At 42.8% G+C, this 16193-nt stretch overlaps 1 protein-coding gene across 3 annotated transcripts in view; it reads left to right on the top strand.

Moving 5' to 3' along the window:
* The window catches only part of PIK3AP1 (phosphoinositide-3-kinase adaptor protein 1), a 48095-nt gene extending 34047 nt beyond the window's left edge, over nt 1-14048 (top strand). For all 3 annotated transcript variants that reach the window (XM_026068735.1, XM_026068732.1, XM_026068733.1), the window contains 9 exons: nt 1855-1950; nt 4317-4499; nt 5334-5396; nt 6362-6567; nt 7790-7862; nt 8224-8379; nt 10138-10208; nt 10739-10854; nt 12006-14048. In XM_026068735.1, coding sequence (XP_025924520.1) covers nt 1855-1950; nt 4317-4499; nt 5334-5396; nt 6362-6567; nt 7790-7862; nt 8224-8379; nt 10138-10208; nt 10739-10854; nt 12006-12060 — 1019 coding nt within the window. In that variant the 3' untranslated portion in view covers nt 12061-14048. The remainder of the gene's footprint in view (nt 1-1854; nt 1951-4316; nt 4500-5333; nt 5397-6361; nt 6568-7789; nt 7863-8223; nt 8380-10137; nt 10209-10738; nt 10855-12005) is intronic.
* The last annotated feature ends 2145 nt before the right edge of the window (nt 14049-16193 follow it).

Raw genomic sequence — 16193 nt, 5'->3', positions numbered from 1 at the left:
GGTAGGTCATAATTTGTCTTCTGTAGATCTCTTTGCAAGTTGGTTGACCTCCTTTCTTAAGTCTTAAACCTTGCAAAGGGAAACTAAAAGTCTCTTTGAAGAAATATCTTTTAAGTTACTAAATTTGGTGCAGACTGACACCTAAAAACTCTGTATCTACCCCTCTCCAACTAACCCTTCAGAACAGCTTTCCCCAATAGTTTCAAGAAAATCTGGGAACCCGGCTGTGATACACAGCTTGGGCACCTTCTCCATGTCACTTCTGTCTCAATATCCTGTTTTTGCAGCAAGTGGAACAGAAGGTGTCACTGAAGAAATCCAGAATGTTTCTTCAATTTTGATAAATGGGTGAGATGTTAGGTCTCATCTGTATGCAAAACAGGCCTATGTGCCAGAGGGCAGTAAGGTGGCAATCATGTCTACTAAGGAAAATTAATTAGATGAGAAGTTTAACTACATCGACTGTGTGATAGCAAACAAGCCCTTCAGCATCCTGTTGCTCTGCTGGTTTAGTAATCCTGTGGAGCACAGCAAAAAATGGGAAAATAGTGTTCCCTCCACAGAGAAGGAAAGGAACTTTCCACACCTCTCACATTCTGTTTTGCCCACAAATCCATAAAGTAGTGGTTTTGTGGAGGGCCTGTAATTGCTCAGGGCTCATTTCTAAGAGCTATGTTAAAAATAATCCTATTTGCCACAAGGTGGAAAAATCACTCTACAGAAAAATACAGAGTCTGTAATGCTGATCCTTTAAGATGCTCGAAGGGAAAATCTCTGCTTCCATGTAGTGTAGTGATACCCAATTGAACTTCCAGTTAGGTTGGTGGTGAGCGAATTGGCTGCAGCAGCAGGTAACTTGCCATGGGCTGCAGTGTGATGGAGATACTGGAGTGGTGAAGCCATGCAGTATGCTGTATTGCTGTGGCTATACTGGAAGTGTACGTCTGAGATTAAAGCTAACTTGGGTGCGTTCACATGACCTTCAGTGGGTTCTTTGACAATTATTCCTTAAAAAAACATTATAATAAAGCAAAATCTTGCTAACATATTGTTATTCCTTTTTCACTTGCACTCTCTTCAGCTTTGCAGGGGAAAAAAAGGGTCAGCAGATAAGCAGATATTAAAAAAAAAACTCTCATAAATTTATAGAGAGCTATTTGTTAAATATTCTCTCAAGTAACCCAAACCATCTAATTTACATATTAACAGATATTTTACAGTATGCTTCAACTATTGCTTTATTTTTTTTTAATAAGAATCCTTCATGTCAAAACAGTGATTTCATGAAGTACCTTATTGCTTGTTGTTGCTCCTTGCTCAATACTAAATTATCCTTCACTCTAAACACCTTCTAGTCTAATTAACACATCCAGCTGTTTTGAGTTTTATCCAATAAACAAAACAAATGCCATCATCTGCATCATAGGCAAATTGCTCTTAATGTCTTGTTTTGCCAGTCCACAAAATTTCCATCCTTTTTGGCCTCTGAGGAACCCTATGCAGCGGGCAAAACACTCACCTGACCAGCACTCTCAAAGCGATAACTAACACTCAGGGTCTGCTTGGAGCCTTGTCTGAACTTCTCACTAAGCAATGCTAATCATGTCTGTCTCCCTCAAGTGTGATCATCAGATAGCTGGCAAAGATTTGTGCAGGGTGGACTGAACTTAGCAACTCATGAGCCTTTTTTGAGGCAAACATGTAGTCGGTTGTCTGGCTTCTGCTTTGGTTCTCACCATAGACCAAAGGTCCAGTCAGAAATATCATACCATCTGGTTATATTAGGCTTCTGCTTGTTTAAGGGCATAATCAACAGGTTCATCCTTTGTGTTTTTGTTTTTTTTTTTCTCCTAGATGTAGAGATGCTTCAGTCCAAACCAGACACTCCAATTGACAGAGATGAAGTTTCTCTAACTACAAAAGACTCGATGCTCCGCAAGTTTTTAGAAGGTGAGACCTGTTTGGAGACATGAGGGGAGAACAGCACAGTTAATTAAATACAACTTGAGATTTCTCCTTGATCTGTAAGGATAGGAGCCAGCCCACATCATTTGACATGGACAGCCTTGCCTTAGGGAGTACAGACCTGGCAAAACAGAAGAAGTAGCCTGTGAAGCTTGTGAGGTGATCTCACAAATGCCTTTACTTTCTTACCAAGGATGAAGAGTGATTTCTCATTCTAGTCCCTGCTTACTAGCAAGTGCAAGCACACAGCTGGTATCGACTCAGGAATGGCTGTCTTCATCACTATCTTTGCGATGGGATTTAATTCTGGTGTCTTGATTCTGGTGCAAGCCCTCCTTATGGGCAGGGTCTGATGGTAAAGTGGAGCAGCGCAAGCTAGTAATGAGTTTTAATGCAAATGCTGTATGCAGAAGTCCATCCATTGAAAACAGCAGCTTGGAAGGAGAAGAAGGACTGCACAAGGATGCAGGTGCAGGTGAAAACCTTAATGACTGTGCAGATATTAGCCTTAGTTTGGTCTCTTCAATAGATATCAGGATTAATTTCTGCCACTGGTCTTTGGCAGCTAGGATGATGTCCTCTTTTCTGTCATGCCCTACGCTAGCAAGCACATCATGGAGACAACTGTGAATTTACCAGGCCGCTATCTCCATAGCAGCTGGTGTTGGAGGTTAGAGTAGAAAAATATATTTTTTAGGGCAAATTGCGTGTAACAGGTGCAGTGCAGTCAACAGACTGCTGCATACTGCTTTTGTCAGTGTATCTCTGTAGCTTATTTGGGTTACTGAACCCATATGCTGAGCTCTGCTGGTCCCAGGGAAGCTTGGTCAGGACAGGTCTGGCTGTAGTGTAAGCAAAGCCTGCTGCCCCCTGCCCCTGTGAGTGGCAGGGTGTAGAACCCGGGCCTAATACAAGAACTGGTTGTCAGATGAAGCTGCTGATTATGGATTTAGGGATGGCATAAAATTGCTTTGATCCCTGCCAAAGTTGACAGTAGCTGATTTCTCAGCACAGCCCCATGAAACTGCTGAGAATGAGAAGTGCAAGTGCTGCAGCAGGGAAGTGGCTTGCAAATAAGAAGGTAGGGCTCTAGTAGTATGTTGGGGCTGCAGGTGGACCTTGGACTCTAGCCAGTGCTGTCTCTCCTGGGTCTGGGATCTGGGGACTGTACCTGTCCCCATGATATTGTTTCCTTCCCCCACTTCCATCGGAATTATGTCCACCTCAATGTAAGAGGAAGTGGCTTGTCCAGGTGTTTTAGCAGGTGTTACGCGACACTGTGACTCTTGTGGCAGGAGGGAAGAGAAGCTAGTTTGTTGTCCAGTTTATGTTCTTGGACCTGGCCAAACTCATCATCCAGCCCTCTGCCATGTACAGCCCTGCTGGATCCCAAACCTGTGCCCTCTCCACTGTTTCCTTTGCCTTCTCTGACCAGAGTCAGGCCTCAGGTCTGTGCTGCCTCCCTGAGCATGGCTGGGGTATCCGAGGCTTTTTCTGACTCTCCAGGTTTCTTAGGATTCGGATTCACTTTTCCATGGATGACCTAGCTGTACTCGGAGCAAGATTGCTCTGTTTCCCCTGCCAACACTGGTGCTCTAGCAGCCCTGTTGCATTGACTCAACTAGGTGTTACAACATCACATAACTAAATCAAAGAAAGTCCAGTGGTTAGGGCATTCCCTTGTGACTTGGTAACAGAATAGGCAGTTAGTTCAGGGGCTCTTATTTCTTTCTGTGACCTTGAGTCAGTCATTTACCAGCATGCAGGCAGAGGAAAACTAGCCTTTGTGACTTTGCAGGCATGTTAGGAGAAGAGAGAAGAATAGAGATGATGAGGTGGTGTAAGCATAGCTGGGCCTTGTAAGTACAAAGGCACACATCTGGCTCCCCCTGAGACACATTGGTCTGAGATTAAATATACTGTCAGCTCTTGGCCATTGCTTGTTTCAGACAAWGGAGTAATTCCCTGTAGAGTTCCTTAGATGCTACAAGTAGCTTTTGGAATCCAGTGCTCTGTTTGGTTTGTTAGCTGCTGTGTTATGTTAATTAACTGGAATTTAGGATGTTCCTGGTGTTAGTTCTTAAAAAAAAGTTAAGAGATTTTTTTTCTCCGTAGTTTCTTCACCAAAACAGATGGTACAGGCTTAGCGGCTAACACTTATGTGCTATTAGATGTTAATGACTTTTTCAAGTCCTGTCTTCAAGGGCTTTGGTACTTTAACTCACTGCAAAAATGGAAGTTTTTGCCTGTGAAATGGCCAGCTTGGTAAGAATGTGGTACACAGTGCATCTGGGCAAAGAGTGGAGGAATGTGGTCAGTTTGTGCTTCTTACAAACTTTACTTGTTTGTAGGCAGTAGCGTGGACGTGCCAGATTCAGAGGAAGGAGCATACCAGCGGTGTGGTGAGGGAGATCTCTACTATACAGTGGAACAAAATACCATTCCGCAGGAAATGGCTAGCAGACCTCCAGTTCCTGTTCCAAGACCTGAATCCAGCTCTCCACAGCCAGACAATGAGCTGTACATCTCCAAAAGTGAGTTGGGTAGCAGGACCTAAACTGCAGACTGGAGTCAATTGTAGAATGGGCCTGACTTTGGCTCTAGGTGTCAAATGACAATCAAGAAAATCTGTGTGTGGTTTGAGACCTGTGAATTATTTGGCTCTGGAGTCTTTCTCAGCCTGTAAGAGCTGGATTACCTTTGGGATCCAGGTTCAGATCTGTTTTTCTTCTACCTRCTCTGAAAGTGTGGGGAATGTTGTATCCTGAGGTCTTGACCTGAGCTTCCTCTTAATGAAAGTGGTAGGATGACAGATTTCCTTCAGCCAGTATGAACAAATCTAACTAAATGGGAAAGATCCTGATATTGTAAGGTCACAATTGACCTAGCAAGTTGAGACATTGCTGCTATATAATGGTGTCATTGATTCAATAGCATTTGTATAGGACATAGTTCTCTACCTCAATCCCTCCCTCTGAGACAGGGTTTAATTGAAATTAAAGAAAATTATACCTCTTGGTTCCTAGGCAGTTTTGGAAAACTTGGTCATAATATTTCACAAGCGTGCTAACAACAATTCCAGTCAAGTGTGGGAATACCATTTCAGTGCTCCCCGCCCACACTCCCATGGGGGAACATGACAGGACTGTGAAAAAGCACATCCAGATCTCTCTTAGAGATGGCTGAGTTAAATGCTTTGAGGTCAATTGAAAGGGAGTTCTACTATACAACTCCTTATCCTGTTTTCTCCCATGGACTTCCATGAAGCAGCATAAGCTGTAATGAGGTGCAGAATTTCACATGTTCAGCCTTGCTATTTCTATCTTCCCGAGATGTGTTTCAGTGTCTAAAGAGTGTTTGTTTTACAGTTTTTGCACAGAAAGCTCAAAGACCTGAGAACCTCTATGTCTCTAGAGGAAAGATTAAGAAAGGTAAGTCAGAAGTTTGCCCCCAAAATGTTACCAGTAATCCAAGACCAAATCTGCTGAAGTAGTTTCATTTATGTGAAAAGCATATGGGATAGTTTTACAAGACTGGGGATAATAGTCTTATATGAATGACCCTATTAGAACCTTTATGACCTTGTGTGACATTGGAGCCTGTTTATGTCTGCAGATTGTGAGTGATACTCTTTTATCGCATCTTGTACTTATGTCTCCTCTCTTGGAGTTTATCCTAAGACAGTACTGTAATGATCTTTGAAGTCCCTTTTTATATGGTGACCCATATTACTTTACAGAGGAATGTTCCACTTTTGATCTTCTGGATATAGTTACTGCCCGTCAATCGCTATTTGCTGGAATATAACTGTTAGTGAACTGCTTTCCATTGATCTCTGTTTCCACACTGTGTCCTTATTTCTTTAACCTCTTGTCCTGTGCACTATCAGATGCTAGAATCCACATCCTAGCTTTGATATCACATGCTGGGAACTCCTCCCTATGTTGCAAATGAGTTACAAAGACCCAGCATCAATAGGATGAGTTTTCACCTTTCAGTTTCTGGAGTTACACTGCATTAGATTATCTAGGAAGTCTAGTTTTGTGATTGCTGAAGTGGAGCTGTTTAATGGATTGCTGAGGAGAGACTTTTGCAGYGATGAAACAGAGCACTTTAAGGAGTACATTTTGTGCTGTTCATGTAAATTATGCCTTTAAGAAGAGATTATCTTTAGGACACATTTGCACACAATGCTACCTCTCAGCTGGGACTTTTAGCCCTGTCAAAGAGTTGGATGTCACAAGGACAGAAGACTTGTGCTTAGGGAAACATTCAATCCATGATATTAATTTTTTGGCATCTCTGCTACATCAAGGTTGCTTAAATTTCTTTGTATTCAGTGAGAAGGACAGGTGCCACTAGTTCAGTAATGTTTTGAGTGTTCTTCTCTCCTCAGAGCCAGCAGTCAGGCCTGTAAGGGACCTGTCTCAATCAAGCATATACGATCCATTTGCTGGAATGAAAACCCCAGGTCAACGGCAGCTGATTACATTACAAGAACAAGTGAAGATGGGAATACTCAACGTTGATGAAGCTGTACTTCATTTTAAGGAGTGGCAACTGAACCAGAAAAAGAGATCAGAATCATTCCGGTTCCAGCAGGTACAGGCTGCTTCCATTGTTTAAGAAATACAGCTGCCTCTCTATGTATATCATAAGCAGTTCAGTGTGGGTGCATTTCTTTCACTGTTGGAGCAGGGTTTGGGTGGCTCAGCTAAATGAGGGAATCACTGTGTTGGCAGCAGCAACACGATCATCAGCGGAACCAGTAGCCATAGTTTAAAGTCCCCATTCTCAAGTTAGAGCGGGGTTCCCACTTCAAATGACTTCTTCTGGAGCTCCTGTTCATGCTGTGGAAAAGTCTGCCCTGACACCTGAGGTTTTTGAGACTCTGTTTTGGGAGCTGTCAGGACAAAACCAAGACTTTTCTTCTGATACTCCCCTGGAAGGGTCCTCTCTCTCCAGAAAGTATTCATGGGAATCCTTTCCTCTGTAAATAAAGAAGGCAACACTGTTCTAGCAGGTGTCTGTGGCAGAGAGAAACTCCTGTGCTCTGTGGATTCCCACTCTCTAATAGCTCAAAGGCAGCTCTTAAGGTTCATGTCACCTCCTCCTGCACTTGAACCTCCATCCTGTGAGCATCGTTCAAAGCCTCTGCTCAAAATGTTGCCTTATGTTACAGCAATTGCTCTTTCTACTTCTCCACCTTTCCAGGGGTTCCCCCTTCTACATATGTACATATTTGTCTGCTGAAAAGGTCTTTCCACCCCCTTCCTTACTGTAAGATGCAGTATGATGCCACACAATGGTGAAGAGACTGTTACCGGTTACATTTCCAGGTTTCCCCTCTTGCTTCAGTGGGAACATCCTGAATTCTCTCTGAACTGTCCCTCACACTCTGGGTTGTGTAGCAGCTTTCTCTGCCCCTGCACTCAGATTTACCTGTTCGTAAGTACAAAAAGGACTGTGCAGTGACTTGAACATGAGTCCTGTTTCTCTGCCAGTGTCACTAACAGTGGAGACGGAAAATAGAGTGAGTTCTAAACCAAATGTTCTGCCTATCTGCAAATACCAGTGAGTCTGTGAACTTGACCTGAACATAAACAATGAACATCTGAAAAAACTTGGCTTCTGAAAGGCGCACATGGATTTCTGAAGGGAATAGATTAAAATCCTTTGACATGGTTTGGACTTCAGCCAGGTCTAGCAGACTTTGTTGCAGCTTTGTTGCAAAGTTAGCTGAAATATGTTATTAGCATTGTTAGAGAGCTGCTCAGCCTCATTTATCTGAAGCCCTGAAGAGAGTATCTTTTGATGTTTTTAGGAAAATCTGAAACGGCTACGAGACAGCATAACGCGGAGGCAAATGGAGAAGCAAAAAACAGGCAAAAATGCAGGTAACAGTCTCTGACTGCCATTCTCTGGTAATGAAGCAGCTGACAACATTAATAGGTTCTTCAGGCAGATATGTGTCTGTGTAGTGTATTTGTTACGTGATGTGTTAGTATTCACATCCATGTCAAAAAGCACACAGAAAATGTCTGTTGGCTAAAATGTGGGGAGGCTGCCGTACTCCTCAGTTTCCCAGACTGAGGAAAGGATGCCCACGTCAGTGGAGTGAACCATAATTCATATGTGTACAGTTATGATCTCCGTTACATGATTGTGTTTAGCTTTGTGTTGGGATTCAAAGCTATCTCACAGAGGCTAGACTTGCATGGGCCCTTTTGAGGTGTTCATTTTGATTTTCCCTTCCAGATTTGGAAATAACTGTGCCCATTCGGCATTCTCATAACACTCTGGGGAAACCAGAATGTGGCATATATGAATATGCCCCCAGGAAAAACCTTTTCCCACCAAGAAAGGAAATAAAGCGAGGAGACTGGAAAACAGAAAGCACATCAAGCACAACAAGTAAGCAAATCCTGAGTGTCACCCCTCTCTACAGGAAAGCTGAATGGAAAAGATTTTCTCAGCCTGACTCTGGAGTCAGCTCAGGGAACGGGACTTCCATTCCTGAATCCCCAGTGCTGACACTACCACCCTGAATCCTGCATACCTCAGGTTGACTGTTCTTAAAACTTTAAAAGCAACTTCAGGTACATCAAGAGGTCTTGGCATGCATCTTGTGTGCATCTCCATCTCTGCAGGAGGAAAACCTGAAAGCTAAGTGAAAGACTTCCTTGAACCTTCCCAGGGAGGGCATGTCCCTACTCGTCAGTTCTTAAAAGTAGATAGCAGCTACTCTCATAGAAAAGAGGATGATCCCTTACTGTGATTCCCAGGAGGCAGTGTGCTGTTCTGATCTGAAGGGCCTAGCTGTATTGCAGGCTGAGAACCAGTCTCTACATGCCACTTCAACTTTACAGATGAAGGACRGCATTTTTCTTCAGTGACTGTCTGTGGGACCTAAACTCTTGAGTGACTTGGACACTCTAGCCATTTTTATTATCTTTGTCTTTTATTAAGTTTAATTTGTGCAAATTAAATCCCTGAATTCTCATTGTTACTGCAGACTGAGCAACTCTCATAGAAATTAAGATTGTTTTGGTCCTCTGAAGAGAAAACTGAGTCCCAGTGAGGTTACTACCTTTGTGGCTCTTGGGAGGATATAGCTGCCACACATTTGAGGTAGGAGTCAGAGGCAGCTGACTGAGCCAGTAACTTGCTTATAAGAGGGAGATGTTAAACTGCCTGCAGAGTTCACTGTGTGCAGCTTGGCTCATTTTCTCGTGGCATGATTGTGAGAACAGACACTAACACAGTATTTAGCTCTCTATAATTGTTGCTTGTACCAATTAGCAATGAAAGCTACCACACCCAGGCTGGGGAGGTACTGCATCTTCCAAGAAACCCTCTAGCCTCCATTACCATGTATGGTTTCTGAACATTAGAGTGATGCCCCAATATTGCACAGCCCTATAGAACATAGTATATTTATGGCTAAAACCAGACCTAATAGCTGTTGAAGATATGTTTGAGTTGCTGTCCCCTTCAGAGCTGACATGACTGATCACAAAACCATTCCCTAGTCTGAATCTATGCAAGTTAAATGGGTTTGCTTAAATGGTTGCTGAAGACTGTTTGAAAACATCTGTCATTTTTAGCCCTGAAATGGCCTAGGAAACATTCCTATGATGAGCAGGGATCTTTGTGGGAGGAGGTAGTGAACAGCCAGTGGGAATGATAACCTCTCATACAGTCACAGCTATTCCAGTAATGAATGTGTGACAATGTTCTGAGCCACCTACCTCCATGTAGCTGTTAACAGCCTGGGGATTGACAGTTTAAATATACATAAAACTTGGGTGTCTAACAGTTGTGAAAATATTTATCTGACTTGCAAGCTGATATTGGCACTGGACTCTTTTTCAGCTAGATTATGGTCATGGATATTCAAACATAACTCTGGACCTAGATAGGGGAGAAATCTGTTGAAAGGAAAGAAAACTGAATGGTTTAGCCTTGTGGTATGGGTTGTGTGAAATGTAGTTGTTGGGATCAGATCATGAACATGTAAAAAATAATGATGAAAATAAATCCATCTAAACAAGCATTAAATGGTGTGTGAAAGGCATAAGCATGAGATTAGAAGGAGTCCTGAGTTAGTGAATCACAGTTACATCACCAGGATTTAATAACCAGTTTGTTTTTCTTGCTTACTAACCCCAGGTAGCGCAAGTAACCGCTCCAGCACTCGGAGCATATTGAGTGTCAGCAGTGGGATGGAAGGGGACAGTGAGGTAAGCCCTCATCTTTGTTATATATGTCCACTGGCCTTTAGTACATGGCTTTGTTTTCATGAAAAAGAGCTCAGGGCTGACATTGCATTTGCAGAGATAGCAAAATGTAGCCATTTATGTCGTGAAGCCGGCAAGAACTGAATTCTGCTGTATGTAGCCCCTTCTGCACAGTCCTCTGCTGCTGCTTCTGTCCTCGCTAGTGCAGTTCAGAAACATCTGAACCACCAGTCTGTGCCACTAGTGCAAACCAGTTCAAAATTTAACTGCCTAGGTGGCTCACAAGCTTTAGCCAGGTAGTCAAGCTTTGTTTGTAATCTCACTTCACAAAACACTTAGCACACAGACACCACATCACTAATAGCACATCAGTCTGCTTTCTCCATTGCACTTGTGCTTGTATTTACAGATGCCAATGAGTTAAGTCCAGAAACTATGTACCAGGATCAGCAATGAGGGAGACGTGTGCATTAGGGGTGAAGAAGTATTTCCGAAGCACTTGGATCCTGATGTACCCTTTTTTTATTTTGTAGGACAACGAAGTCCCAGAAGCTGCTAGAAGCCACAGCCCTGTTGCCCACCAAGCAGAGAGGCTGCCTCTCACGCTGCCTGAAAGGCCTCCCAGAGTGCCTCCCCGAGGCGCAAGCAGGTAAAGCTGTAATGGAGCTCACCCATAAGCTTTCATTGGATCAGCATGGTTGCACTGGGCAGAGAGCAAGGCAGGAAGTGAATGTCTCCCTTCAATAAGACTATTACCAGACTATTATCTATATACAAACGCTGCTAGTAATTGTAGGATCCTTCCTACTCATCTGTAGTACTTGGTGGAGTTGGTTTCCTAGCTGGTAACCTGCCTATTGCAATACTATTACTGTGTTTCACACAGTGGAAGAGGCAGCACTACTGAAATACAACACTTGCTATAATAAGTTAGATTGACCCAGCTAAAATAGCATCCTGCCTGTGGCAGAGATTCAGTACCTGATTCTTCTGAAAAGATTCTCTCACAAGACACCAAATGCAATGCAGAAGGAATTCCCTTTAGGCATTCCTTTGGTGTTTGTTTGTTTGTTTGAACTTCAGCAAATTTCAGATCTCTCCAAAGCAGATTTGYTGATGTGTGCAATTTGCCTCAAAGTAAGAATTGCACTAGTTTGATAAAAGGTGTGAGGTTTTGTGCATTGATTTGATCAGACCACTGTAAACTTGAGTAACTTATAAACATCCTTTATTCTGACCAGTGCAAATGTATGAAGTACAGGTCCTGGAGGCTCACATAAGTACAGATGTTAATAAAATTCTCCAACTGCTAAAATAGCAGTTCCTGATGTGTTGAGGCAGTGAGTTCGGTGTGTGGACTTGACTGTGGCAAGAGTATAGCTGGAATTATATGTAGTTAGTGTTTAAAAAAAAAAAAAATTAAGCATTGGATGTCTTCCCATTGCTCCTCATCTAATCTTCAGAAGAGAGCTACTATACTGTCAAAATTTTACTCCAAGTATTATAGCATCTCCTTCTGGGAACAGTAGTAGTATTGTAAATAGAGAAGCAAAAGAAAAAACAACTTGGCCAGGAACAGGGCTCTGGCATCTTGGTATCTGCGCTTGTTGCTGAATCACTGATAACCTATTTTTGGTAGCCATCAGTATGTGCTGCTCTTCTTGAATAACTTGTGTGTACAGCATTCTTAGATGCGATTTTATTGTGTGCAATGTGTTGTTTCAGAATCCTATTCTGTTTTTTTGTTTTCRTTTTGTTTTTATTTTTTTAATTCATTCTTATTCTGTGTCTTTTTTATAGGCCTGTAAGCAGTGAAGGCTTTTATCCTCCACCTGTGCCCCCAAGAGGTCGCTGAATCTCTCAACATCTGTGGAATATGAAAATTTTCTGTTTGGATGTGTTTGTACAGATATCTTTGGGTTGTTTTAAATTATTTATAAGTGGGAGCCAAATGTTTTCTTCCCCTTCCTCCACCATAAAGCTCTGGTGACCTTTCCCATGATGTTTTATTTAGACTTCTCTGCCTTCTATAACTTTTTTGTTTGGAAGAATTTTGGTGCTTTGGGATTTTAAGGAAAAGTATCAAGGTTGGGAAGGAGAATGCTGATGTGTCTTTTGGCAGCCCCGCACCGACATGGTTGGAGTTTCCCTTTGACCAAGAACATGTCTTTTTAGAAACTAAATCTTGATAAGCATTGTCACCAAAAACCTCAATATAACTTACAAGGGCTTTACAGGAAAACGTGCTTTAAAAAAGAAAAGAAAATCCTTCTAAAGACTTACTTTGAAGAACACTCATTACAGCAGGATTAGGTGAATGTACTGCTGTTTGGTGTAACATTCTGGATATGGACACATTGAACTTTCAGAGGGTGTAGAATCTCCCTCCAGCAATCATTAAACCATCAGAGGATGAGAAGTAGTCTTTATTTGAGAATGTTTTGTATGTAGCCTTGAAAGCTTCTTTCCCCTTCCTCGTCCCTCTCTGAAGATGACAGACATTAACAAGGTGCTGTCTGTGCTGCGTTTGCCATGAAAATTCCCATAACAGCTGGTAGGGGACTTGCTATGTCACAAAACAGCTGTACTGAAACCTTTTAGGGGGGGTTGTTACTTCAAATCACATGACTGACCTCTTGAATTAGGGGAGGGAATGAGCAGCAATGCTTTGACCTTCTGTCTCGTTTCTGTGTGTTCATTGTAGCAGTGATATGAAGGTTTTTCACTTCATGATTTGGGATAGCATAGCCACTCTCCAATTATACATGCACACATCTCACAAATACCAGCTGCATGGTTAGCCTGCTGCATTGGAGATAAGCATCCTGCCTGGGGCCTGGGCTTTGCCTGCTATACCCTTGCTTTCTAGCAATGTGAATGTGCAGCAGCTGTGTCCAGCCTTTCTTCTGCCTGAGGGCTTGCAAGCTGAAGAAGAGCTTCCCGGTTGGGTTGTCTTTGTGCCAGGTATAGAGAGCACATAAAGCAGAAATTAATTCTGATTCTTCATTTCAAGGGACTGGGATGGTTGAAGTGTTGTTTTCTTTAGGCCTTGCAATCTTCCATGTATACCCTGGCCCTTGGGGGACAAGTATGAGGTTGTCCATGAGTGACACAGCTGGGAGTTTTGTAAGATAACATTCAGGACAGAGAATTAAGGAGCATTAGCTACTTGGTTTCCAAGCCATTCTCCCACTTCCAGCCCAGAGAGAGACATCTGTGTTACATGAACCTCAGGTTCAGTGAGAACCCATCATGTAGGCTCCCCCTGCTCTGGACCTGAACGGGAGCTAAAGTTGTAGCCCCTCTCTCTTGCAGTGCAGCAAAGCTAATGCAGGGAGTTGCAGGAGTGACAGAGGGCAACTGTGACTCAGGCAGCATTGAACAAAGGTGGAGGAGCCCCTGCTGCTCTCGTGGGGATAGGTGCAAGCTAAATGTCATGTACACATTAAACTTATAGGGTCTGACCCAAAGTTCATATAGCCTGCCCTTTAGATGCAGTGATTTTGTCCTCGGGGATGCAGGCTGTGCTCCTTTTGCTGGAGGTTGCACTTTTTTTTTTTTTTTTTTTTAAGGACCTCCATGCCTCTTCCACTGACTCTGACACTACAGGCTCCCACTGACAGTTCACTCTGTGGTCACTGTAGCCAGGGGGAGGGTGAGATGGGAATTGCCTTCATGTGCCCTTCTTGGATCAGAACAAAGTTCCCAGCACTGTTTGGTCAATGGGAAGTGAGGAAAGAGGTCTTGGTGCTGAAAGAAGGAGGAAGATGGTACTGTGGGTAAGCGAAGGAAATGGTGTTAAAAGAAATAAACTAAAAGCTGTAACTCAAGGGTTTGATTGTCTTTAGCTGTCACATGTGCTTTGTTTTGTACACAGCTCCCTGGTTTTGCTCAAAGGTTTCCCATCTCTTCAGTCCTAACTGCAGTTCTGCTCCAGAGCCTTGGAGTTGTGATGTGATAAGAAGAATTTATCTGCTTCCCCATCTACTCAAGATGTGGCTGGAGCCTCAGGCTATTCCCTACTCATTTTCTGTTTGTAACTTCCCCTGGATTAGTTAGGAATCTCACTGACCAGCAGTCACAACAAAACTATCATTCTATCAAGGAGAAAAGGAAAAGCACTAAAATGGTTTCTCTGTTAAATGCAGGTAAATAACTGAGATGCAGGCATGGCTCTCAAGCTGCTTACGTCTCTGTTGGTCTGCATCTTAGCTGCCAAAACGTGTTCCAAATTGGTTTGATTTCACCTAATTGCTGTAAACCTCTTATGGCTCAGTGTATAGAGTCCTTGTATCTGTAGACACCAACTGTGCTGGATGAGCATACAGAATGTATTGCCTCCGCCTAAGATGAGAAGTGTACTGAAATTAAAGCTCAGAGGAGACCAGAGAAGAAAACTACATGCAACCAAATTGTTGGTTGCTCAAGACTGTGTGTGTGTGGGGGGGAAATGAAATGTTTCTGTCTAAGATTAGAGCCCAAGAACAGAGAAGATAGATAATAAAATTCCTTGTAAAAAGTACCAGCCTTTACACCTGTAGGGTCATTGACCAGTCGAGCCGCGTCGAGCCAGCTCAGATGGCAGCTGGCTGGTGCAGGAGAAGTGTTTGCTCTTTGCATAGCATGCATCGTAACCCCCTCTACAGCAGATGGCTCTGGCTGGCCCCGTTGTTGACTGAGAGACTTAAGTACTGAATAAACTGAAGAAGCTGAAGCCTCCTCTCTGTCTCCCAAGGGTAAGCTACTTGGTTTTGGACTGAGATGCAATGATGAGAAAGAAACATATGGTATTATCAAAGTTGTCTAGTTTTTTAATGTAAACAGGGTTCTTGAATGGTTTATGACAAGTATTTCTCTCCAAAGGGACCTTGCTTCTTCTGAAATCAGCAGGAGATTGTGAATGTCCTATCTGGAAAAGTGTTCATATAAACTTAGTTTGCTAAAATATTTTAGGGGAATAGAGCTCGAATGCATAAGACCACAAGGGGAAAAGCTCTTACAGTAGGTATGTGGTCAGTGGTAAACAGACAAATTTGTTTTATAATCTTTTGCACAAAGCATGAATAGCATATAACACAAGGCATGGAGGAATCCTCACATTCAGCTGATGTCTCTTAATATCTGTGTATTTATTTGTTGGCCTGTGCAATATTTGAGAAGATGATGTAGCCCATATTTTGGGGGAGAATACTACATCTGATAACTTCTAAGGATTGCTTTTGTATTCATTCTGTTTAAAAATTGTCTGATCAATGGATGCTTAATACTGTGAGGTTTGTGGTTTTTCCTTTAGCCTTGGACTTATAACTTGAGATACTTTTAAACAAACATACAGGTTTGCAGACTCCATCTTAGCCAGTACTGACAGAAAACATACAATTTTTTCCAGTTTTGTCCCCCTCGTGAGTACATGCTGTCCTTACAGGTATATAGCTTTTTGCACTTCAGACTTATGTTCATGAATTTGTTATGCTTATACAAGTATTTTGGAAAACTGTACCACCTTTTTTGTTGTTTTGACTATATTTGAGCATTGCCCTGTGGCACAGTTTTCTCTGTGTCAGTTTGCACTCTTATGATTTAAAATGGTCTTATCAATCAATTAAAACATAAATTGTGCTTCAATAAATTAATGCAACAGTTTTTTAAAAGCCTGTGGAGTTTCTCTGGATTTTAGATATTGACTTTCAATTTCTCATAGTCTTTGCTCTTGTTCAAATCTCAGGTATTGCACATGCATGTCAGTACTGAAAATCTCTTTGTAAGCATGTTTTTCCTGTACTGAAAAACGTTACGGGGTCTCGCAAAGATCTAATTATCTGGCAGTTTCTCCGCACAGCACTGCCCTGTGCAGTGTCCGCGGGGGCGAGCTGCGCCTGCGGGGCGGCAGCCCTGCACCGCCCCTGCTCCCTTCCCCTCTGGCCACGCAGGAGGCACCGCTCTCCCTCCCCGGGCCGCGGGGCGGAGCAGCCCGCGCCGCCCGGCCCG

Source organism: Apteryx rowi, unplaced genomic scaffold (genome assembly GCF_003343035.1).
Source record: "Apteryx rowi isolate R43461 unplaced genomic scaffold, aptRow1 scaffold_279, whole genome shotgun sequence".
Classification (NCBI taxonomy): domain Eukaryota; kingdom Metazoa; phylum Chordata; class Aves; order Apterygiformes; family Apterygidae; genus Apteryx; species Apteryx rowi.
The sequence above is the reverse complement of the archived record's forward strand: the minus strand, read 5'-3'. Positions and strand labels throughout refer to the sequence as shown.